This window comes from Cyprinus carpio, chromosome A8, assembly GCF_018340385.1.
Source record: "Cyprinus carpio isolate SPL01 chromosome A8, ASM1834038v1, whole genome shotgun sequence".
In the NCBI taxonomy this organism is placed as follows: domain Eukaryota; kingdom Metazoa; phylum Chordata; class Actinopteri; order Cypriniformes; family Cyprinidae; genus Cyprinus; species Cyprinus carpio.
The window spans coordinates 14,689,110-14,713,300 of NC_056579.1; the positions used below are offsets into that span (position 1 = coordinate 14,689,110).

At 38.7% G+C, this 24,191-nt stretch overlaps 1 protein-coding gene across 2 annotated transcripts in view; it reads left to right on the forward strand.

Moving 5' to 3' along the window:
* The window catches only part of LOC109095008 (protein patched homolog 1-like), a 54,075-nt gene that overhangs the window by 25,791 nt on the left and 4,093 nt on the right, over window positions 1-24,191 (forward strand). For both annotated transcript variants that reach the window (XM_042762425.1, XM_042762424.1), the window contains exons 9-20: window positions 273-404; window positions 1,398-1,553; window positions 1,646-1,744; window positions 3,981-4,106; window positions 7,494-7,612; window positions 9,444-9,954; window positions 10,226-10,535; window positions 11,946-12,088; window positions 14,777-14,960; window positions 17,295-17,575; window positions 18,913-19,050; window positions 19,217-19,359. In XM_042762425.1, coding sequence (XP_042618359.1) covers window positions 273-404; window positions 1,398-1,553; window positions 1,646-1,744; window positions 3,981-4,106; window positions 7,494-7,612; window positions 9,444-9,954; window positions 10,226-10,535; window positions 11,946-12,088; window positions 14,777-14,960; window positions 17,295-17,575; window positions 18,913-19,050; window positions 19,217-19,359 — 2,342 coding nt within the window. The remainder of the gene's footprint in view (window positions 1-272; window positions 405-1,397; window positions 1,554-1,645; window positions 1,745-3,980; window positions 4,107-7,493; window positions 7,613-9,443; window positions 9,955-10,225; window positions 10,536-11,945; window positions 12,089-14,776; window positions 14,961-17,294; window positions 17,576-18,912; window positions 19,051-19,216; window positions 19,360-24,191) is intronic.

Genomic DNA, 24,191 nt, shown 5'->3' on the forward strand with positions numbered 1-24,191 from the left:
GTCCTGACCTCCGCTTAGCATAGGGTTTCCTTCTGGTGCGTGTGTATGCCGGGCTGAACATGTGTGTGTTTGTGGATGTGAGTGTGTGTGGTTTTAGGGCGGTGGGGCTCCTGAAACATTTGTGGGACTCTGATTTCCACGTTATTTAATTAGTTTCATTGGCCTGAGGGAAAATACAAAACAAAGAGCAGTGAGAAGATGATAGAAAGGGTGTAAATGAATTAAAGCTAAACAACATTTTTTACTTCTTTCTTCCTTCCGTTTGTCCTCAGGCTGTCCAGCAGAGTGTGTCAGTAAACTCGTCTCAGAAAGTTCTCACGTTCACCACCACCACCCTGGAAGACATCCTTAAGTCCTTCTCTGAAGTCAGTGTGATCCGTATCGCCAGTGGCTACCTCCTAATGGTAAACTAACTCCTACATCTCCAGCCTTTTTTGTTCAGGTTAAAGCACAGCCTCATTAACTATACTGTGCTTCAATTTCATACCCTTTCAAGCACCGCTGCTTTAGTCATTCACATTCAGACAGACTTACTTGGCCATTATATCGCTTTTTAGTCCCACCACAGCAGTTGTTTTTAGATACCGTTCCAAGTGGAACGGAAGTGCATTGTAGCGTACTTTTAAAAAGATTACTTATTACAGAAAAAAAATAGGCAATTGCAATTAAATGCTAATGTATAATTGTTTAAATTTAAATTGATCATATTAAATGTTGATAGATACCCACTAAGGTAGGGCATAAGTACCTCTTTATATGTAATTTCCCAATTACTTCTATTGTCCCTTTACACATTTGCAATGAAGCTGCAATTTAGTAAATTTAAACTAAATTCACTTTAAATACAATATCAAATAACAGACTACAGTTAAAATTATATTTTACACATGCTTTAATATGTTAGTCAGTGCATCAAAATAAGTGTACTTTAAAGCACGACACAAGATTATTTAAACAGTGATTTAAAACATACTTTAAAGTAAAACTTTTTGAAAGTGTACTTAAGTGTGTCAACAAATATAGTCATGAAGGTGTACTTTGTACTTTTTAAGATTTTAAGTACACTACAAATGCACTTTCAAACATGCACAATTTTATTTTCACTTGGGATGTTAGATTAAAAATATTCCAGTTTATAAAAATGTGTCTCGAGACCTCTAAATTCATTCTGTTGTAACTCAATGTAGTTATTTTTTATGTAAACGGCCTCAAGAAATGTGTCCCGTTTTTTTATGCTGAAAATTCAGACTTGGTGTGTATAGGCCTTTAGTGTTATGTTACATGCAGCTTGCCAGTGCATGCCTGACCCTGCTGTGCCGTGACCACACTCATGAGAACAGCACTGCGGTAACGTGATAATGTCAGATTAACGCTATAGCTATGTTATCTGTGTGCAGCTTGCCTATGCGTGTCTGACCATGCTGCGGTGGGACTGCGCCAAGTCTCAGGGGGCGGTCGGGCTAGCCGGAGTGTTGCTGGTCACTCTTTCTGTCGCTGCTGGACTGGGACTCTGCTCGCTTTTGGGCATCTCCTTTAACGCTGCTACCACACAGGTACATTGCACGCACATGAGCAAACATGGACACCATCAGTACTGTAACATCTTTCATGTGTAACATGCTCTAATGTTTTCATGTGCTTAAAGGTGTTGCCGTTCCTAGCTCTTGGCGTAGGGGTGGACGATGTCTTTCTCCTAGCTCACGCTTTCAGCGAGACTGGCCAGAACAAGAGGATTCCATTTGAGGTGTGTTATCACAAACATCCTGAAAAGAGGGGGAACACAACTAAAAAAAACAAGAGTTTTCTCCCACCACAAACACTCAGAAGCACAAAAGTGACTACACATCCAAAGATAGTATCGAGACAAGGCAGTCCATTCAGAAATGAGGAAGCTAGCATGTTATCAGGAGGAAGGGGGTATATCAATGCATACCCTCATGTTATCACTTACATAAAGGAATGTGTGTGTACCTGCCCTGGCCTGTGATGTAACTTCAAAACACTGGCATACTTTGATCTGCTGAGGGCCACTGTATGATGTGTGACTCAAGACATTTTTAAACAAAACAGATGAAAAAATGTACCATAGTACTACCATTGTTTTGTTTTGATTTTAGATATGGTACCATGCTAGTACCATTGTTTCCTATGACACACTTTAAATTAAAAAATAAATAAGAGTATATTTACAGTACAGACACTCGGGACAAATTGCACATGCTTTTGAGTCTTACAATTTGAAATATTCATGAATGAATACTGAATGAAGTTGTGTTGCACCTTATTGCGCGTAAACGGCCAAATACATACAAAATGATGTCAAGATGCTGTCTTGATGAGTATTCATGTAAACAGTCGATTTATACAAAACATTGTCAGTATATAGACTATTAAGTGAATGTAAACAGTTGAGAAACCAAACTTATGTGTAACTATTAGATCCCTGCATGAGGTCTTAAAGAGACAGCAACCTAAATAAACCTGCTGCTGTCTGTCATTAATGTTTATTCATACATTGAAGACTAACCAGTGTTATTTTAAAGTTAAATAGATTACTCAGTTTCTGTACCTAAATATTACTGTTATACCTACCTGAAAAACTTCAAGCACAGTTAATTTCAGTTGTATTTTGTTATTGTATTTGTTTGTGCCATTGCTTTATCTATTCTTATTTTATTATTGACTGTTTACTTGTCTTTTTTAGTTCAAATATATTCAATTCAGAGTTTGAAATCAAACTGTTGAAATATCTACAACATTATGAATTGTGAAACACTATTGAGTTGTTAGTTTTACTTGCGAGACAGTAATCTTATGTGTATATGATCTGTTTTTTGTTTTTTTTGTCGATTGTGTATACGTTTCCGTTGATACATCTGTCAAGGGTATCTTTGTTTAGCTTTCGCGTGCGGTTACGTGTGGTCGTGTATGAGAGGTGATTTAGATGACTCTTATGCAGACGGGCTGAGTTCAGGCATGTATTTGCTTGTGTTTATGTGAGATTGCACAGCGTGCAGCGACACTTTTGTGTGGAAAGTAAACAGTTCCCCTGAAGGAGGAGGGAGAGAGAGCGCAGAGCCCTCTTGTGTCTTAAAGCTCTCTTTGTGTGTGGTCCTGCACGTCCTCAGATACCAGAAAAAAACTTCCCTCTTTCTTTCCTTCTCCTCATCTCTACCTCTGTGTGTATGGAGGTGGGGTTTGGAACTGTTTCTCATGCGTCTCAAACCCTGAATGGCTTTGAAATGAGGAGAGAGAGTTTATCCTAACAAGACAGCGAGCCAATCATGTTTCTGCACCCCGGGCTGCTTTGTTTAAAAGGATGTGTCCTGCCTTTGATGGAAAATATTTCTGTGAGAGTGAGGGATAAGGAGTAGGGAGGGAAATGAATCTCTTTTTTGTGTTTTTCCTCTCTCTAAAAATCCACATAATAGCGGGGGTGAGAAAGGAAAGCTTTTCATCAGAAGTTGAGCTCATTAAGTTGTCATGGCTGGTTGTGTGATTACCAGCTCTCTTCGATGAAAACATCAGTGATCTTAAACGCAAGTTACACCTTACTCAAATTATTATTGTTCTCCAAAAACTGCAAGTTCAACTGAGATAAGAATATAGTTGTACAAAGTACCACATTCAGATGAAAAAGAATTAAGTGAATAGATGTTTGCGTTATATATCACAGTTTTGAATAAGTTCACACTGAACATAAAAAGGTAAACAATTAATCGTTCTACTGAGCTTTCCAGTACTCAAAGGAAAAAATGATAAATGCTTATCCCTAGTAGTGAACATTGCTACTCATTTCACATATTAATAGGTTAGCCAATCCTACCAGAGTCATTTATGTACAATAGCAATAGCAAAAACAGCCAGTTTAGTTCTCAGGGTCTGAGAATGGACTTGAAGAGCTGATATGTTTGGTGCAAGAAAGTGGTAAGAATAATATTCTTGCTGTTGATTTGATGACATTTTTTTTTCTTCCTCAGGACCGCACTGGTGAATGTCTGAAGAGGACTGGGGCTAGTGTAGCTTTGACTTCCATCAGTAATGTGACGGCATTTTTCATGGCTGCTCTTATTCCAATCCCAGCACTCCGAGCTTTCTCCTTTCAGGTTTGTGTGTTTCTTTTTCATATTCTTAAACAGGAATGCAGTTCCGATTGCTTGTCTGTAGCAATTGTGTGTTTGTTTTTATTACTAATGGATGTTTGCCGAAATTTCCCATGTCCATACCAGCTCTTTCTTAGTTCTTTGTGCGTGTTCCATACCTTCATTGACTCCAGATTTCTACACATGACTTTTATTGATTTCATTCATCAAACTGAGCATGTGACAGGTTGAGCAAGCTGGTGTGGGCCATAACCCCTGCTATGGCATGTGATTAGTGGTACGGCCCCCTAAATGTGCAGATTGTGGGCATGTAACTCAATCTGGGAGTGGGGGTGGGTTGTATGGGTTGTTGTTGTTCCACACATCTGCGGTTTATTTATGACTGCAAGGCTGTGGAAGTGACATAGTAAAGAGGCTAAGCAAGAGATCTGCCCGCAACCTATTCCAGACTTAAATCAGGTTAAAGGGAGAGTTGAATGAAAATTCTGTCATCATTCATTCTCATGTTGTTTCAAACCTGTATGAGTTTTTCTTCTGTTGGACACAAAAGTCACGCAAGCTTTCAAGCTTCATAAAGAAAGCTGAAGTTGAGTTCGGTCTTTTTTTAGTGACTCAAATAAATGATGTGAATAATTTTTTTCATGATTCACTACTCATAAATGGAGACTTTCAGTCAATAATGACTTTAATTTTTGTCTTTGCCCTCATAAATCTATTGTAAGCCCGCAGAAGACCTTAGAAAATAGAACATTGAGTCATATTGATCACTATTACATTTACATTTATTCATCTGGCTTTTATCTGAAGTGACTTACAGTTACAGGAATACAACAAGCGATGTATCATAAGATGGCAATAAACCCAAGAAGTGCCTGTTCTGTAAGGTTTCAGTCATCATTCAAAATAGTAAAAAGCTAGGACACTTATGGTGCTTTCACAAACTTTGTGAAGATTAAGAACTCCATTTCCCATTCATTGTAATGGCATGGATGACTTTCTACAACAAAAAAGTAACTGACAAAAACTTTGTAACAGCATGAGTCTGAATAAATTATGATAGGAGATTATTTTTGGGTGAACTACCACCTTTTTAAATGGCTCATGAAATCTGAATACCTACTTTGAACCTGCTTAATCAGTCTTTAGGCTGATTGAGATTAAAGATTTTCACCATTAGATATCTGAAGCCTCATCAACCTCACATAGAACACACACACACAGACTCAGCACTTGGGCTGCTTAACCCTTGAACTTTAGGTGAAGAAACCTCGCCATCATCCACATAACCTGCACAGAGTCAGATGTAGAGATTTACACACTGATGCCTTGTTCTGTTCAACAATCAGGTTCACTCAAATCTCAGGTTAAACCCTACAGATACCTCCCCTTTTGCAGGACCCTTTGATCCTAAAAGCAGAATTGCTTTATATATCTGCAAGTGTATAGTTTAGCAAGTGTTTGTGTCTGTTTGAAGATTGCATGTTTTCAGAAAAATGATGTGCGACCACACGCAAGATGTGGCTCACGCCTAAACACGCACACACGCACTCGTACAGCATTGTAGATCTAGTATGAGGATGTGTGGATTGATGTCTCACACACATCTGTCAGACACACACATGCTGTTTTTCACCGCAGCGCACTCCAACTGGCACCTGTTCAATGGTGCCTGAAAACACTCATCTTCAAAACCGCTGAGAACACATGCACACACACACACAGTGAAGAGATACTGCTTTTGTAAACGTGATATTTTTTGCTGTAACAGTCTCTATTTTCAGCTGTAGTATCCAAATGTGTTTACTTCAGCTTTTGTGTCCAAATAATTACTTCTGATTATTTGTACAAATGTGTTTACTTTAACGTTTGTGTCCAAAGATGTTTACTTAAGCTTTTCTCATATTTTTTGGCTTAGCTTCTCCAATTTGAGGAAAATGCTTCAAAATTACAAAAAAAAAAAAAAAGTTTTTGCCTGCTATTTATATTACCTCAAATATTAAAGTTGACTTTAAAGTCAACAAAATAATCAAAATTGACCAAATTTACTAATATACACTAACGTACAAAAGTGTGGGAACATTAAGATTTTTAAAAATAAATGAATACTTTAATTCATCAAGGATGCATTAAATTGATCCAAACTGACAGTAAAGACATTTATAATGTTACATATATATTCAATTTCAAAGAAATGTTGTTCTTTTAAAAGTTGCTATTCATCAAATAATCCTAAAAAAACCTGTTTAACATTGGTGTAAAAAAATCATTTTTAAATTGCAGTATAACATTATTGGTGCTCATTATTCACAAATAAAAAAATGTTTGACTTAGTTAAAATATAGTAAATCACCACCTTTGATAACATTTAATTTAGTTATTTTTGATTTATTTATTTTTAATTTACATTACAGAAGTAAATGGGTTGTGATTACCATTTCAGGTTGGTGCTATTTGTGTTTTAATCCTGTTATGGTTCAGGTTGTGAGATTCTTCTGTCTCTGTTTAGCACTGTGCGGGTGCACATGTCAGGCCTAAAAGATCTCACTGTAGATTCACTCATGCACTTTCTCTCATCTGTTCTCTCTCTGTTCCTCTCATGGGTTAATAGATTTGATATTGTGTTGTCTAATGCAGTGACAGTCACACTTTTTTAAGTGTGGACGAAGTGTCCAAATACTTTTTGGAGTTGCTTTTGTATACATGAGTGTCTCTCATTGTGTATTGGCTCTATCAGGCTGAGCTGCTCTCTGGGTGGTCTGGCAGTCTGACATAACTCCAACCTCCACTCATAAAAAAATACATCCTAACTAGGGCAGGCATGCTCCAATCTGCCCTCTCCCTCTGTATTTCTCAGTTTCTGACTTTCATCGTCATGTCACTTTTCTTCATCCAGTTCTCACATTAGATATTCTGTGAGCTTAAACTGAATGAATCCGAATGAAATCTTTCAAATCACTCATTTGTTTCTCCACACTATTTAGGAGCTTTTGGCCTGGTGAAGTCTTTTTAGTGAGCTTGTGATATATCGGCTCCGAAAGAAAGTGTCTGTTTCCCAAGGTCAAGAGAGCCACATCTAGCTGAACTCTGAGAAAGTCTTTTTTCCCAGTTCTTCATATGGAAGTGTGTGGATTGAATTATGAATTCGATAGCAATGTGATTTACATTTGGAAATTTAGGTGGGCTTCACCCAAACTGGATGAGCCCAAGTTTAATTTTGGGATGGCAAGCGTTGTGTTTTTTATTTGTTTGTCATTCATCTCTTATGAAGAAAATAATTGTCTAAAATTGAATTTGTTGGGATCATTGCGGTTTTGGCATAGACCTTCTGCAGATGTGTTGGTGTCTCTGTGTGTGTGATTATGTGCTTAACATCTTTATTTTCTCTCTCAGGCGGCAGTGGTCGTGGTGTTTAACTTCGCTATGGTGCTGCTCATCTTTCCTGCCATCCTCAGCATGGATCTGTACCGTCGTGAGGACCGCCGCTTCGACATTTTCTGCTGCTTTGTCAGGTAGCACACATTTAACTGGCTAAAAGAAGACGCATCATAAATATGTTGCAAAGGAGTGGAACATTTCTGGTAAAAAAAAAAAAAAGTTAACTTGCTGAAAATTTTGGCAATTTTCAGAAAGTTTCCAGAAATTAACCAGTTTTTTCTTGCCCCTTTGCAACCCTAAAAATGATATATAATACACACTTAGTCTAGCTATACCCTTATGAAAACTTTTAGCATTTTTATGAACCATTTTTATCTTAAAGTTCTCAAATGTTCTTATGGATATGTTTTTGTCCCTTAATTATTGTAAAAAGAAAAAAACAATAACACTACATACACTACTGTTCAAAAGTTGAGGGTTGGTAAGATTTTTAAATATTTTTGAAAAAAGTCTCTCATGCTCAACAGAGTTGGATTTATTATATGGATCTATACAAATATAGTAAAACGATAATATTGTGAAATATTAGTACGATTTAAAATAGTTGTTTTGTTTTAGTATGTTTTAAAATATAATGTATTCCTGTGATAGAAAGCTGAATTTTCAGCAGTCATTACTCCAGTCTTCAGTGTCACATGATCCTTCAGAAATCAGTCTAATATGCTGATTTGCTGCGCAAGAAACATTTCTTTATATTATCAATGTTAAAAACAGTTGTGCTACTTACACACTCTACTGTACACACTCACACTGCCATACAAGCATCCATCTTTCTCTGAGGTCAGGGTGTGATAGGATTTTGTGGTCTGTCCAAAGAAATTAATTCAGATAATATATGCAGCCTGTAATAACACTGAGTGCAGTATAAACTGCATAATTAAGCATCAACCTGCCCTAACATCTATACTTTGTGTGCATATGTGTGCGTGCTGATGTTTATCTCTGTCTGAGGCCCCGGGCCCTCAAATAAGACATGCTGTTGCCTCTCCTGCTTGCTGCAACATTCTTGGTGTCTGATGAGAGAGGAATAGAAAGCAAGTGGGCTATAGGCACATACTTTACCTTCTTAGTCATGCCCCCAAACTCCTGCAGGAAATTAAACCTGATGCCTAAACTTTCACCATGGTTAAAACGTTTGCTTTCTAGTCACTGACACTTCTCGGCTTTAACTGCTCTTAACTGGAAAGCTGATTGATTTTACACAAATTTGCATGAGCGCTCAAGAGTGACGAGTTGCCACATCTAAAGGACATTCACAAACTCACTCACTAACTCTCCATCCATTTAAAAATCGTAGAAAAGAGACAAGCTCTGTTACAAAACCTAGGAAGCATACTAACCGTCACCGACCTAGAGCCACAAACGGCGCCCCGCACAGGAAACTCAACTTTCATTTGATTTCAGTAGAGGTTGATGTTAGCAAGTTGCTAACTGCATGATAATCTAATAATAAGAAAAATGCACGACACATGCAAATGTTGGGTAAAATAAACCATTTTTATTCACTTTCTCTTACCTCATCCAATATCCTGGATATCCTAATTTCTTCACATAACAAGTACATCTTTTTTGTGCATAATGTAAGAAGGCAAATTGGGACGCCTCACAACTGACCATGTCACAGACATTATGGGGTTGGATTCTCTGTTAATGATACGTATGATGCTTAAAATTGGGCCTAATCAAGGTATCTTAGAAGAAAGAATTCTTAAGATCCCTACTTTTTGAAACATCTTTTGTGGTAAATGATAGTCTATACATACAAGTTTTTCCAGCTCTTCTGGATCGTTTCCTGTGTTGTTGCAATATAAATTGATATTGCAGGAAATTCCACACATAATCGACTGTTACATGGTGCTTTTGTGTTACTGAAATGCTCTTTGTCTTTCTCTTGCTTTCCTTTAGTCCTTGTGCTAACCGGGTAATCCAGTTGGAGCCGCAGGCGGCGTACGCTGACTCCTCTGCTGAATCCAGCCGCTACAGCCCTCCACCCTCCTACAGCAACCACAGCTTTGCCCAGCACACCCAAATCACCATGCAGTCCACCGTACAGCTGCGCACAGAGTACGACCCCAGAACACAGGCCTACTACACCACAGCCGAGCCCCAGTCTCATATCTCCGTTCAACCCTACGCCCCCAATCCCAACCCCAATCCCAACCCCAATCCCAACCCCAATCCCAACCCCAATCCCAATCCCAATCCCAACCACAACAACAGCAGCAGTGCAGGGCCAGGACTGACTTCTGATACAGCATCAAGCCAGAGTCCAGACGGTGCAAGCTCCACACGAGACTTGCTATCTCAATTTGGGGAGTCGAGTTTACGCTGTCTGGAGCCACCATGCTCAAGATGGACATTTGCATCATTTGCTGAGAAGCACTATGCGCCATTTTTGCTGCAGCCTACAACGAAGGTGAGGATTAAATGTTGTTTTGCAACTGTACACATTGTCCGATTGGAAGTGGGATTTCGGATGCCAGCGATGAGCTAATTTTCTGACATTTAATGAGACATTTAATGTGTCTTTTTGAGCTGTGTAAGTGTTATTTTGTGAGTCAAGGCCTTCTGAAAACCACAAACACCTCAAACAGGGCAGAACTTCATCATAAGATGCTAAAACAGCAGTAACTTCAGATGAAGCCAAACCCTGACTCATATCTGTCTTTTTGTGTGTTTCCTATCAGGTGGTGGTGATTTTGCTCTTTTTGGCACTGCTTGGGATCAGTCTGTACGGCACCACCCGTGTCCGGGATGGTTTAGAGCTGACTGACATTGTGCCACGAGACACGGGCGAATACGACTTCATCCGTGCCCAATTCCGCTACTTTTCCTTCTACAACATGTACGTGGTGACCCAGAAAGCTGACTATGCACAGATCCAGCCTCAGCTCTATGAGCTGCACCAACGCTTCAGGACTGTGAAGTACGTCCTGCGGGAGGACAACGGCCAGCTCCCACACATGTGGCTGCATTACTTCAGAGACTGGCTGCAAGGTAATACACTCAGATGTGTAATCAATCAGTCCAGACCATTAGTGGAGGACAAACCCAAGAGCCAAGCCTTTAACTAAACTGCAAAATGTCTGGTCATATTGATTATAGCTCCAAGTTTGGTCCATGAGCTGGGATTGAACTCGGGACACCTGAAGCGCAATGGTGCTATATGTCAACGTGGTGCCCACAAGACTATCGCGCCAAATGTAGAATGATTTTTTTTTTAAATTTAATATTCAACTTTGCCATCACAGGAATAAATTACATTTTAAAATAAATTAAAATAAAAAAACATTGTAAATTATAATAATATTTCACTATATTACTGTTTTTACTGTATGATCAAATAAATCAAAAGAAGGTTCAATAAATCACAAAGAATAAGTGACTTCTTTCAAAAGCAGCAACTAAAATCCCTACATCTCTTTTGCCAATAAACAATTTAATTTTATCCAAAAACGTTTGAGTTGTACAAAATGCTTCATTTTTACAGACTGTATTGATTTCCAGACAGTGCCTCGCTTTGTTGGAGGCGAGTTTTACCTCAATTTTACCACCATCAGATCATCTGTTTCTCACAAACATCAATCACGCTGCTAAACCTCCAAATCTGTAACACATTTAATGTCTTAAGACGGATTATGATCCGAGAGTGAGACTTAAATGGAGAGATTAAAAACAGAGTGAAAATGAGGAAAAAAAAGAAAGGCCGAAACAGTGTGGGGACAAAAAATGCAGTTGAGTTGAGAGTGAAAAAAAAAAAAAAAAAACAAGATTGGGAGATACAGGGCATGTCCCTGCAACATCTTTTTCCTCGTGGCCTCCTCGACAGAGGCTTCTTTCAGAATGCCGTATCTAATCCCGGGCGGGCCATATTCAAAAGCAAACCTTGTTTTGCCCACTTTCTCTCTCACAGCTCCTCTTTAAAAAGGCATTCCTTGTCTCCAAACAGCTTCTGTCCAGACGGAGTTTGGGTGGCATGTACAGACTTGCTTTGTCGCTTTCAGCTCAGCCAACCAGAACCTCAAACATCGTTGCCATTTTCCAATGACTTTCTTTATTTAATCCTTTCAGCACTCTCAGTGGACCACATGTTTTCCTTTTCAGTGCAGGGGCAGCAAATCTATGTGTGCGTTCGCTTTGTGCATGTATGTGCGTAAAGGCTTCAGTAAAGGCTGTTCCAGAGAGGGTGGAGAGAGCTGTCTTTAATATTGTGGTTTGAAATGGCTCGACAAATTGGTCACAGACAGTGAGGCGAGGGAGAGAGAAAGCAATGTGAAAGAAACGGACCACTGGCGTTGAGGGGAGAGGGGAGAGAGGTAGAGCTGAGGGATGACTGAAGAGGAGAAGTTAACATGGTTTATGTATATACTGAACAAGATCCTCAAAATAATGTGTGTTTCCGGGCAGGTCTGCAGGAGGCGTTCGATAAGGATTGGCAGACCGGTAGGATCACTCAGGGGAACTACAGGAATGGCTCTGATGATGGCATCCTGGCCTACAAACTCCTGGTGCAGACCGGCCACAGAGAAAAGCCAGTCAATATGAACCTGGTAAGAAAACAAGACTTGAGTAGGATCGGATATATTTCAATGCAACTCCAGTTTTCATAGATTGAATCCCATGATTCTCAGTTAGAGATGGATCATTTTTTTATTTTAGTTTAGTTTCACACCAGTGTCCCATACTCGGAATTTATGCTCTGCATTTAACCCATCCAAGTGTGCACTCACACACTTATGATTTTCATTTAATCGGTATTTGTGCTCTGACACACCCAAAGTAGTAGTGTGCACTCACACACACACAGTAGTGAACAAACACACACTGTGAACACACACCCGGAGCAGTGGGTAGCCATTATTGTTGCGGCTCCCGGGAAGCTGTTCGGTGTTCAGTGCCTTGCTCAAGGGTCGCACCTCAGTCATGTTATTGAGGGTACCTGCCAGTACTGAGACTCGAACCAGTGACCTTTGGGTTACAAGACGGGCTCTCTAACCATTAGGCCATGACTGCACTGTGTATTCTGTTACTGAACATTAAAAGGACCACAAAAATATTTTTCTTATTTTTACCCAGTAATGTTACATATAATATACAAGATTTATCATTTTTAAAAATAATGTAATTTTTATATCTATTATAAAATGATAATAATAATAATAATAATAATATATCAAAGTGTCCTGACCTTTTCTGTTCCTCCCTGGTTCACATGATCAACATGTTTATGGCAGTCTCTGGTTGTGTGTGGCGATGACGGAGGGGTGCTTGGGTAGATATGTTTTTAGCATCGGTGTCAGGGTTTATAACCATGCTTCGGAACCACACCTGGCTTCTGAATGTCCATCTATGTCTGTCCTTATTCTCTCTCTCTCTTTCTCCCTCTGATTGCTTTACCAAGCACAGGAATTTAAAGCTCTCAATGGAGCCGCAACTTGCTTCTGAAAAAGCAATTAAGTCTGCATTTAAACCATTTGTTCCACTTTCTTGCTGCAGGCCTAAAGCTCAGCATATACAACTTTTTCAGGACTTGTTCAGAGGGGTCTTGTCAAGAAGAAACCCCTGCACAGACACACACACACACACACACACGTCACACTGACAAAAAATCTAACAGGTTATCACATTAACAGTTTCCAGTAGCTACTCAGCATGAAATGTCAGGCAAGAGGAGAGCAAAAATATGAAATATATAAAGCATAAAACATGCCAGAGGGGCTGGAGGGTGAGGAGGAGTGGAGCAGACCGCTGCGTGTGTTTGAGAATGTGTCGTCTTTTCGGGTAATTGGCAATGCACACGTAAGGCCAGAAATGATTTGCATTTTTGTTGTTTTCAAGTGGTCATTATTGTGCTGAACCATTGCCAAAGAAAAGCCAGCCGATCTGTGTTGGTGTGCGGCCCTGTGATGACATTTCCTCTGCCTGTGAGGGAAGAGGGGCGGCAGTGGGCCAAGAGGCCGCCTGCTTCGCACTGTGTGCTTCCCGTGACAGCTTGAAGACATACAGTTGTTGCGCATCCTGCTGCTTAATGCAATCCAGATCTTTGGAATCCAAGTCCACTTTTTTCTCTCCCGCCTCTCGCTTATTCCCTTCTCTTGGAACTGCTGCCATGTCCCCTTTCACTGGATACAGAGGCGGGAATCACATGCTGCCTCTCTCATTCTGGTCACCATAAAAGTCATACAGCTTTCATTTTTTTCCCCTCATCTGACAAAAAAATAATTATTTATTATTATTAAAATATATTACATAGAAAATGAATACAGTTAAACATCTCAGGATTTTGCTCATTTATTTTTCATTTAGTTTTTATTTTCTTATTAAATTAAAAGTAAGTTCAGTGTCTCATAATTTTGTTCATCTAATAATTTTATGGATTTAACTATTTTTATTTATTTTTATTCAGTTGAAAGTAAATAGTTTAACACCTCAGAATTTGTTATGGTCTGGTTTTTATTATTTTTTATTATTAAATTAAAATCAAGTACAGTTAAATGTCTTGAGTATTTTTTTTCCTCACCTACTTATTTATTTTTTTAATTGAAAATCAGTATAGTTTAGCATCTCTGGATATTCTTTATTTCTTTTAGACAGTTTTTTTTTTTTTTTCTTCCAAGTGTTGAGTGTTATTTCAAGTCAGTGTACTATCTAAAACCCTATATTTCCTTAACGGCAGAAGCCATATGTGGCGCTGGGCATTGTGGGTATCTATAGGGGTCTGGAGAAGCAAGTGTTTGCAGCATTTGTACAGATGTTGTGTTATTTTTATAGCTCTCCTCCATTTGCTGGGTGGCATTTCCTCCAGTGTTAACAGCAAGGTTAACTGCATACAGACGTGCTCAGGGACTCCGGCCAATTTTTTTATTGTTACACTAACTCAAGCAATTTTTCTCTCACTCACACTCATTTCTATCACACACCCTGAGTCCCCCACCCCAAAACACACACACTCTCTAATACACACTTACCCCCAACTCCTGACTGGGAGACTGTAGATTTATTTTCTCGAGGAGCATGTATGGCATTGAGTGTGATGCCGTAATGACTTTGCCTTCACAGGAGGTAGCTAGCTAAGTGCTTGGCAAGAACTGAAGCATTTAGAGATTACTGCAGCACTGGAGAGCATTTACAATACTCACTTATATAGTATATACATTGGTGTACATACTTATTCATTTTAGCAAACGAGCCGTATTGTTTGAGCAGTTTCTTATATTACATTTTCTTTTTATCACCAGCTAACTAGACAGCGTTTGGTGAGTGCCGATGGAATCATCAACCCAAATGCCTTCTACATTTATTTAACTGCCTGGGTGAGCAATGACCCAGTGGCTTATGCTGCATCCCAGGCCAGCATCCGCCCGCACCCTCCTGAGTGGCTCCATGACAGGACAGACTCCATTCCTGTCAGCAGACTCAACAGTGAGTACTTTCTGGTTCATTTATCACCAAGTCCTCAATGTAATATGCTACATTTTTGATCATGTCCTGTTATCTTTAGCTCCTTTGCTTTGTGAGCACATCAGTTTCAATCCAAATAGCAGCAGAGGGCATTAATGCATTAACTGGTTTGGTTATGCTTAGTTTGCATTGGCGGTTTTGAAGTTTAGACATCATAAACCTGTGAATAAACATGCTGTAATTTTGGGAATTTTCTTGTATTTAGGCCTTATTTGGTTGGATATACATTTTTTGTGCATTAAGCAATGATGTCAGCATGTAATAGCATTTACAGAGCATTTTACTTCTGTAATGTTACGTATTTCAGATTAAAACAGGATATTAAATAATAAAATATAGGACAGATTTATCTTATCTTACCAAGTAAGACATCAGGGTGACATCAGCCATTTTTTTTTAATGCATTATTTTTATAAAGTTTTTGAACATTAAATTAATATAAAATAATTAATCAGAAACAATTCATCAGTCCATGTATAAAATAAACGAATAAATAAATTTTAAACACTAGGAGTGTATGATTGAATGTGAAAGACTATTCTGTTAACTTTCTTAATATGGAGTTTCACAACATTCGGTTGATGCTAGTCAGCTGAGCTTTTCCAAAACTGAATGACTTGAGTGTCGTTTACTAAGTTCAGACAGCGAAACTGGGTTTATTCAATTTGTAGTCATATTTTTAAAGCTAACAGCAATAGGGGCTGCATGAGCTTGTGTATATTGTGCGTGTGCAGTACACAGTGGGCGCTCGGGGGATATGTGACTGGATAACAAGCTGAAACGGCCTTTCCGACTCGCAGCAGCAGGCTGGCAGACATCCAACTCCCGTCCTGATGGAAATTTATAGTGGAGATTATAACGGGGCAAAAGCATGTTTAGCAAGTGGTCCTTCCTGACCCCTTCAGGCACTGGAACACACACTCAGATATTCTCTCCCTTCCACCCACACGCCCTTCACAGATGCTCTCACACACACCTCCGGAGCGCTAGTCATTCTGGGTCACATTCTTCTGATTTTATTTGTGGTTTTAAGACTGCCGCTTATCCAAGTCCAGTAGCCGGAGTGATGAGTCATTCCAGACCTGCTGCTGAAAGCCCTACAGTGCACACAAGCTTTGATGACAGGTGATAATAACTGTCAGCATGAATTTGGCATTGCTCAAACACTTGATAGTCATCCATCTGTGTGTGTGTGTGTGTGTGTGTTCGTTTCCGGAGAGGAGCAGGGAGATATTTCAGCACAGATTTTTGACAGCATAATTACAGCAGATCACAGTCAGCATTGACACTCGGCTGCATGTTGAGATTTGATAGCTGGTAATTTAGCCTCCTTTTCCTCCTGGGGCAGTAAATAATTTGACATGTTTAATAAGTGCAGTCTAGGGGTGGGCGGTAATTCAGTTTCAAGGTATGACTAATTTTATTTCACGGTAACAATATATTTCACTTATTTATATATGTAGTTATTCTGAAAATTGACAAAAGGGCTTTATATAACAAATAAACTCAAATACTTTAGAAATGAAAAGTACATCACCTTGTTTGATTTTTCTTTTCCTTTTCTTTGGTAAATTATTTATTTAGTAAAAATACACTTAACTTTTAGATTAACTGGCCCCAGCTGACTGATATTAAGGTGCAATTAAACTTTAAGGTGTTTCTGAATTATTTTTTAAATCTCATTTTATTGTTTTACTTCAATCAGTTTATAATATCTAAATATTTTATATTAAATTACATTTACTTCTTTTTCATTTTGTAGGATATTATAAATACTTTATATTGTTTAATTTTGTACCCGGGTACAGTTTTGCCATGTCTGCTTATTATACTGCATTTTTAAGGGACTTGTTTTAGCTCTTTTTGTGAGAACTGGCAACCCTTCACCTGGAGCTTTAAGAGAGAGAAGAGTTCAGTAATGAATAGAAGGAGAAAAATAACTTTTCCTTTTTAGTTTTTCATATCAGTTATGCACATTAGGGTTTTGAGTTACATCTTATTTTGAATTTATGTTTAGTGCAATATTTGATGATGATTACTTTTGATGAACTTTGATTCATTGTGGATTTCTCATTATAGTTTGTGTTTTTGGGTGGTTGTCAGTGTATTATAAAAGTACAAAGTTGGTTGTAGTAATTTAGTGGATTAATATATTAACATTAAATCAGTTAATGAAGTTAATGTTTTTACGGTAAAGTTTTAGCTACCTCCAGAATTTTCATAGATTGTTGTAAAAGTGAAATTTACTAATAATTATCTCATTTCTATGGCCATCTTTGCATTAATCTTCTGCAGTTCCTGCCGCTGAGCCCATCGAATATGCACAGTTTCCCTTCTACCTCAACGGGCTTCGCGAGACGCCACAGTTTGTGGAGGCCATCAAGAGTGTCCGGTCCATCTGCAGCAACTACAGCCATCAGGGCCTGCCCAGCTACCCCAACGGCTACCCCTTCCTCTTCTGGGAGCAGTATGTAGGCTTGCGCCACTGGCTCCTGCTGTCCATCAGCGTCGTGCTGGCCTGCACCTTCCTGGTGTGCGCCGTCTTCCTGCTCAACCCCTGGACTGCGGGAATCATTGTGAGTTTCTCCTTAAGAAGGAGTCTTAATCTTTTATCTGTATATGCACAGTCAAGGCCTGTACAAACCAATTTTGGCATGAAACAGAACATTTCTATGAACTCCTTTATGCTCTTAAATATCCAGTGCAATTATTTGTTATTTTTTTTAGTTGGAGGCTAAGTGAGTTGTTGTTGTTGTTTTGTTTGTTTGTTTGTTTGTTTGTTTGTTTTTTGAGAATTTCGTAATATTTGACATCAGACTCAGTTTAAGTAAATTTGGTATAAAAGTAATAAAAAATATTGTGCCGTTTATTCTATTTTCGTGTGAACAGGCCTTAAGTGGTTGAGAGAGAGAGAGAGAGAGAGATAGATAGATAGATGGATTTTTTTATATTTTGGTGTGTTGATGGATTGATTGATAGATAGCGACATAACTTTATCACAAACTTTCTCTCTTGAACATTTTTGTTCACTCTGAGGAGGAAACAAGCTTAATAACTAAGAAATAATTGAGAGTGCAGAATTTGGAGCAAGACGGGAGGGCCGGCAGGAATAGCTGAAGAGAAGCTATGTTTTTACAAGCCCTGCGCTTTGTGTTTATTTTATTCTGTCAGAGCCAGTTTGTTTAGTCTACATGAGGCTTTTTGAGACATTTCTCTGAAATAAATGGGGAAACGAGGGGTAACCATAGCAACTATATCACTCCACATATAAAACAGACCTGCTAAAATGTGTGTGTATGTATCATTTATATCATTCGTGTGGTCTAACTCCCTTTCCCACACTCTGTCTCCGCTTTTTGATGGTTTGTGTTTTATTAGGGGCAGTGTTTAAGCCATCCGACTGATCTAACTCTGTCTGACAGGATAGTAGTTTCATCCTTTTGCTTTACTGGACACTTGAAAGGGAAAGTTATAGCCCTGCTTCAGCTTTTACCTTTGTGCTTTTGTCCCAGACCACCAGCAGCCCCCTTAAGCTCCATACGTCCCCACTTCCGCCATGCCCGACCCCCCTTTCATTTGCCAGCCCTTCCAGCCCCCAAACTCCCCTCCGTTGGCCCTCTTCTGTCCTCTTCATCCCTCTTCAAAGGCAGCTGGGCCCCCCAGTAACCCAAGACTCATCAGCTGATTATGGCATTTACTTAACCAGTTCCTAGCTCGAGTTCAGCTCCATATGAAAGTGTCGTAAACAGGCCCTTCTGAGGAGCAGATATTTTCCCACATTCCTCAGCGCTTTATCTTAGCTAAACCATCTAACCCGAGCTGTACTTTACTTTAATCTATGTAAAGTACAGCTCGTCGTGTTTTAGGAATGAACCAAGATGATGGATTTATGTTTGCCGGTCTTCTCTCTCAGGTCTTGGTGCTGTCTTTGATGACGGTGGAGCTGTTTGGAATGATGGGATTGATCGGCATCAAGCTCAGTGCTGTCCCTGTCGTCATCCTCATCGCTTCTGTTGGCATTGGTGTGGAGTTCACCGTCCATGTGGCACTGGTGAGTTCATGTGCTAGTCAAAAATATGACTATTTCTCGTAGTTGCACCCTTTTTATCTTTGAGATTGTGAATATATGTAGCTAGTTCACTGACTGTGATGATTACTCAGTGTGTTATTGGTCTGAGTGATTTATATTAATCATATTTGTTGTTTTTTCCTCACAGGCGTTCCTCACAGCCATCGGGGACAGGAACAAGAGAGCCATTCTAGCACTTGAGCACATGTTTGCCCCAGTGCTGGATGGAGCGTTTTCCACCCTGCTAGGAGTCTTGATGCTGGCGGGGTCAGAGTTCGACTTCATAGTCAGGTAAAGATAGAAGACTTGTATTGTGAACCACTTTCTGCCTCATAGATTGAAGGACATTGTACTTTAAGACGGGAATAGCTGTGTTAATCAGATTAATGATCAAAACAGTCTGTCCTTTGATAGTAGTTTGTCTCTCATCTCTCTTGAGGTAATGCTTCTCAAATATACTGTCATTTTCATTTTCTAACAATGTTAGTACACAATAACTGATCTTACAGAATATTTTTCCTCAATATTGTATCCTAACCATGCAAGATGTGACAATTCCTGTGACAAGCAAATTTTCTGTCCACACACCTTCTGTTTAACAATGGTAAAATTATGGTTAATCATAAAAGATGGCATCCTTGTTTAAAAGGTATAGTTTACCCAAAAATGAAAATTTTGACTTTTCTGCATTTACTTATCCTAATGTTATTCCAAACCTATAAGACTTCAAAACACAAATGAAGATATATTTTAAATGCAACCTGAGCTATTTCTGCCCCTTAGTTGAAAGTCCTTGTAACCAAAACTTTGATGCTTCAAAAAGTTCATAAAGATATCATAACAGCACATAAATAGAGCACATCAAGTATAACAAAATAGAAGCTCAGTTGTGCTTGCTTGACATAAAACCACTAAGATGTGTTCTTGCGCGTCAAACAAGCACAGCTAAATTTCCATTTACAAACATGATATGCTCTATTTTTGATTGATTGAAGTTAAATTTCTATTTTGTGTTTTGATGTGTTGAATTAATGCATTTTGTTTAATTTTTTGTTTAGTTTTGGTGGAATAGACTTTCAATGGAGGGAGAAATCTATCAGGTTTCATTAAAAATATCTTCACTTTTATTTCAAAGATGAATAAATCGCGTGAGTGTGAGTAATTGATTATAGAACACTTTAATATTCATGAGGAGTATGATTGTTATCCAGTGAATTTCCTGTGAGCTAGTGGGTTATGATTGTTATCCAGTGAATTTCCTGTGAGGGCGCAGGAAAAATATTAATGTATAAACCTAATTAGCATAGCTTTTAACTAGGGCTGCCCCCTAATAGTCGACTTACCATAAGTCGACGAGACAAGGCTTAGTCGATCAAAAAAATTTTAGTCGCAGAAAAAAAAAATTGCACAGGAAGTGGCGAAGTCACGTAGTCCATGACGGACAGATTATTAACAGCTGGTCTATGTAGTAATTACAGTACATTGGACATCCAAACTTTTGTTTTGTTTATCGACCTCAAATGTGGCTTTTCATCTGAAACATTACATGCAACATTACATGGCCACTCGCTCTAACGTTAACCTAGAAAAAATGTGTGCTATTCAAGTGTTTGTGCGCAGTATGGAAGCTGAACAGTTGCGTGCTCACTGCTGCATGACAGTTATCTTGGAGGCACCAGTGCAAAATTATTTGCATTTAACTTAAAATACTCTGTAATTTTTGCGCATACAGAGTAATACATCTTTCGAATTTGAAAAAGGTTTACTTTTATTTGTGACCACTCACAATAACAACAAAATGTTGTGCTTTTGTAAAATGATGAAATCAAACAAGGTGCGCTTTCTGCCGTCTAGGTCATTCATCAGGCCATTCATCATCATTAGTTCTGTGGTGCGCTGTGACAAGCTTTATGCGTGCGCTTGTGCTGATAGGCTATGGCCGATTAAAGGCTCATTATTATGAATTATATGGTTTATTACTATAAACGTGCGATAAAAATTGATAAAAATGAACGACTTACTAGTTGACCAAAAAAATCTTTAGTCGAGGGCAGCCCTAGTTTTAACATGTGTTGCTTTTGTCACATCACGCCTGGTTAGGATGCAATGTAAATGTTTTCCTAACTCTCTTCTCAGTCCTAACCAACCTCCCTTCAAGTTCAACAAGCGTGTATCTTTCCTGTCTGTCATCACAGAGCTTGAGGCTCTCCTGTGTTTTCTGTAATCTTTTTATTTTCTACAGCCTTGCCAAGACATTTACAAGTTGAGTGCAGAGAGGGCCCGGGGGTTAATTTTTAGCAAGTCGAGGACTGGAAATGAGGAGTGACACACACTGCTACTTAGAGAATCTAAATCAGTAACTTTGCAATGGCATGGTTTTATGTCCTTCCTGTGCACAGATGAGTCAAACACGTATGGTAATTTATTGTTTCTCGAAGTGGTATCGAGACTATCGTTGTGCTGAAATTCAAATTACACACATCAAACTGAGTCATGGGTGTTTGAGTGGTAAGTATCTCATCTGTTTCTCCAGGAGGGAAGGAACAAATGTCTGCAGTAGCTCATTCTTATTAGAGGACTGGAAAACCACCACGGCCCTCCACCCTCAAATTACTCTGAATCTAAAGTAGCATGCCAGAAAAATAATGCACACACAAGTTTAGAGCAATCACACACACTCTCTCCGCAGACCACACTGGGCCCCAGTCCCTCTCATGGGCTCCCACTGAAACACAACTACTGTTTTTTCATCAAACAAAACCCCTTGGCCTCCGAAGATATGTAAAAAAACAAAAACGCTGGCTGTATTTTTATAGCCTTGCAGGAATAAATGTTTCCCTGACTTTGCTCTGTCAGGTCCGCTAATGTTTTGAGTCCAAACAGATCGGACGGGTTGCTCGGTGAGGTTTCATTAGGGAGTGGCTTTCGTGAATGGCTCTTGGTTCAAGGATGCTTCACGCGACGCTCTAGAGTTCAAAGTTGAAGAACATTAAACTCTTTTGTTTGTTGTTTCAGCCAGTCTGAAGGAAACGCTCTCATCCGTGGAAGAGCACACCAGTGTAAATCACTCGTCAGTATGAACATTTAGTTTGGAGGCGGTGACTTTCCGAACAGTTCAACCAGGACGATGTTCATTTTTCATAGTCTGTTGATTTGTAGCTATTGATCTGTTTGATTTGAGTTCTGCCTTTCGTGTGGTAGAGCAAGAGCCAAAGGCAAACCAAAAAGTGCAATTCAAGGAGACTTGCTTGATGAAATACAGACAAGACTAAAGATTCAAACTTTTTTTCTAACATAAGCCTAAATAATACCTTCTCTCTCCACTCTCATCCTAAACAAGTGGCGTCTGCTTGGTTAAACACTGTGGTAGCTCTTCCCTTGAACCAGACCTACAAAACCTCCCAAAGGGCATAAATAAAGCAAGCATTCCTAGAGAGACACCCAGGTCTGTGGTTCTCAGAGAGAAGCCCACCTTGTGCGGCCATTACAGGACATTGTTTGAGTCTAAAGAGCTGCTTGCAAACCTGGGGAGGCCTAGAAAGAGCAGCATCAGTTATAAATGTGTCTGTGAGTTTAGTCTGAGGCGCAGCTGTGCTGCATACCAGCTGGTGGGTGTTTGCTAATATACCCACTTTCTCTCCCACACAAGCATTCACATATTCATCCCAGTTTAAGTGTGGTTTAAATTCATTTTTTCCACTCCAATGCCTTTGATAGAAGCACTGGGGAGGGGGTAATAATATATCTACATTCTTAAAACAAGATACATTTATTAAATTTGTACTAATATGTACTTAGTAAAATATGTGACAATAAGAGAAAATATATTTTCAGAAAATATATTATATATTTAATATATTAATTATATAATTATTTTTTTATATATTTATTTTATTTTATCTAGATCTAAACTGTTTAAATATATATATATATATATATATATATATATATATATATATATATATATATATATATATATATATATATATATATATATAGTATTTAAATTACTTAATTTATATATACAATATAATTCAGTATTTTATGAAAATAGGCCCAATGTTCTCTCACAGTTCAGCTCAAGTAAAATTGTCTTGTTTTATAGATATTTAGAAATTTTACTGGAAAATAAGAAAACAGACTAATTAATGCAGTAATTGTTTGCATTGCATAAAATCACTAGTGTTTCCCTATTAATTAATATTAAATAATAGGTATTCTCTTTTATGTAATATTTAACAAAAATGCCATTGTCTTTGTACATAAAGTAGTAAATTTAAACTAAAATAAAAAAAAAAAGCACATCATTTTGTGCATTTTTTTTTTTGTGGTAGTAGGCACCTGCAATTTGATCTGCAGCAATTTACACAGATGCATTGCTGGAGAAGCGAAGGGCGGAAAGCTGGCCATAATGAAGAAGAGAGAAAGAGTGAGGGAGCGAAGGAGGACAGAAGGGAGGGATTTGTCGAGGAGATTGGGGGGTCTTACCTGATACTCTAGAGATTTAATTAGAGTAGGGGATTGTGAAAGGCAGGGAAATTTCACAGGGGCTTAGTATAGAAAGAGTGATAGAGAGAGAAAGAGAGGGAAAAGTGAATGTGCTTGAGGCCAGGCAAGAGGGGCCTGTAGTCTTTCCTCTCCTCTCTTCCTCCTAGACTAAATTGTTTAAATTCTATACCGTTCACTTCATTTGTTTGCTTCTGCGTTCTTTTTTTAAAGAGTGAGAGGCCCCTGTGCCTTTGAGCTTTGCCTCTCTTCTCTCGCAAGCCTGTACTCCACATTCCTTCCCGTTTTGCTTTTCCCTGTGTTTGCTTGTACTCCACTCACCCCTAGAAAAAGAAAAAAACTCGCTCTTTTTCCTTCCCTATTTTCCATGCCTTTGAATTAACCAACTAATTATGTCCTCTGCTTCTCTGTGCTGCTTTCTAAAAGACCTCTTTGGAGACTTTCTCTGGCACAAGGTAAATTTAGTTTAAAACCAAACCCAACTAAAGTCTTTTTGTGTACGAATGTTTGTTAGAATGTGCCTGAGTGACTTTTGCGCTGTGCTTGATTCAGGGCAGTGAAGTTCTTTTTTTATTCTGATGACAGTGTTTTTTGCTGTGTATTTGCAGGTATTTCTT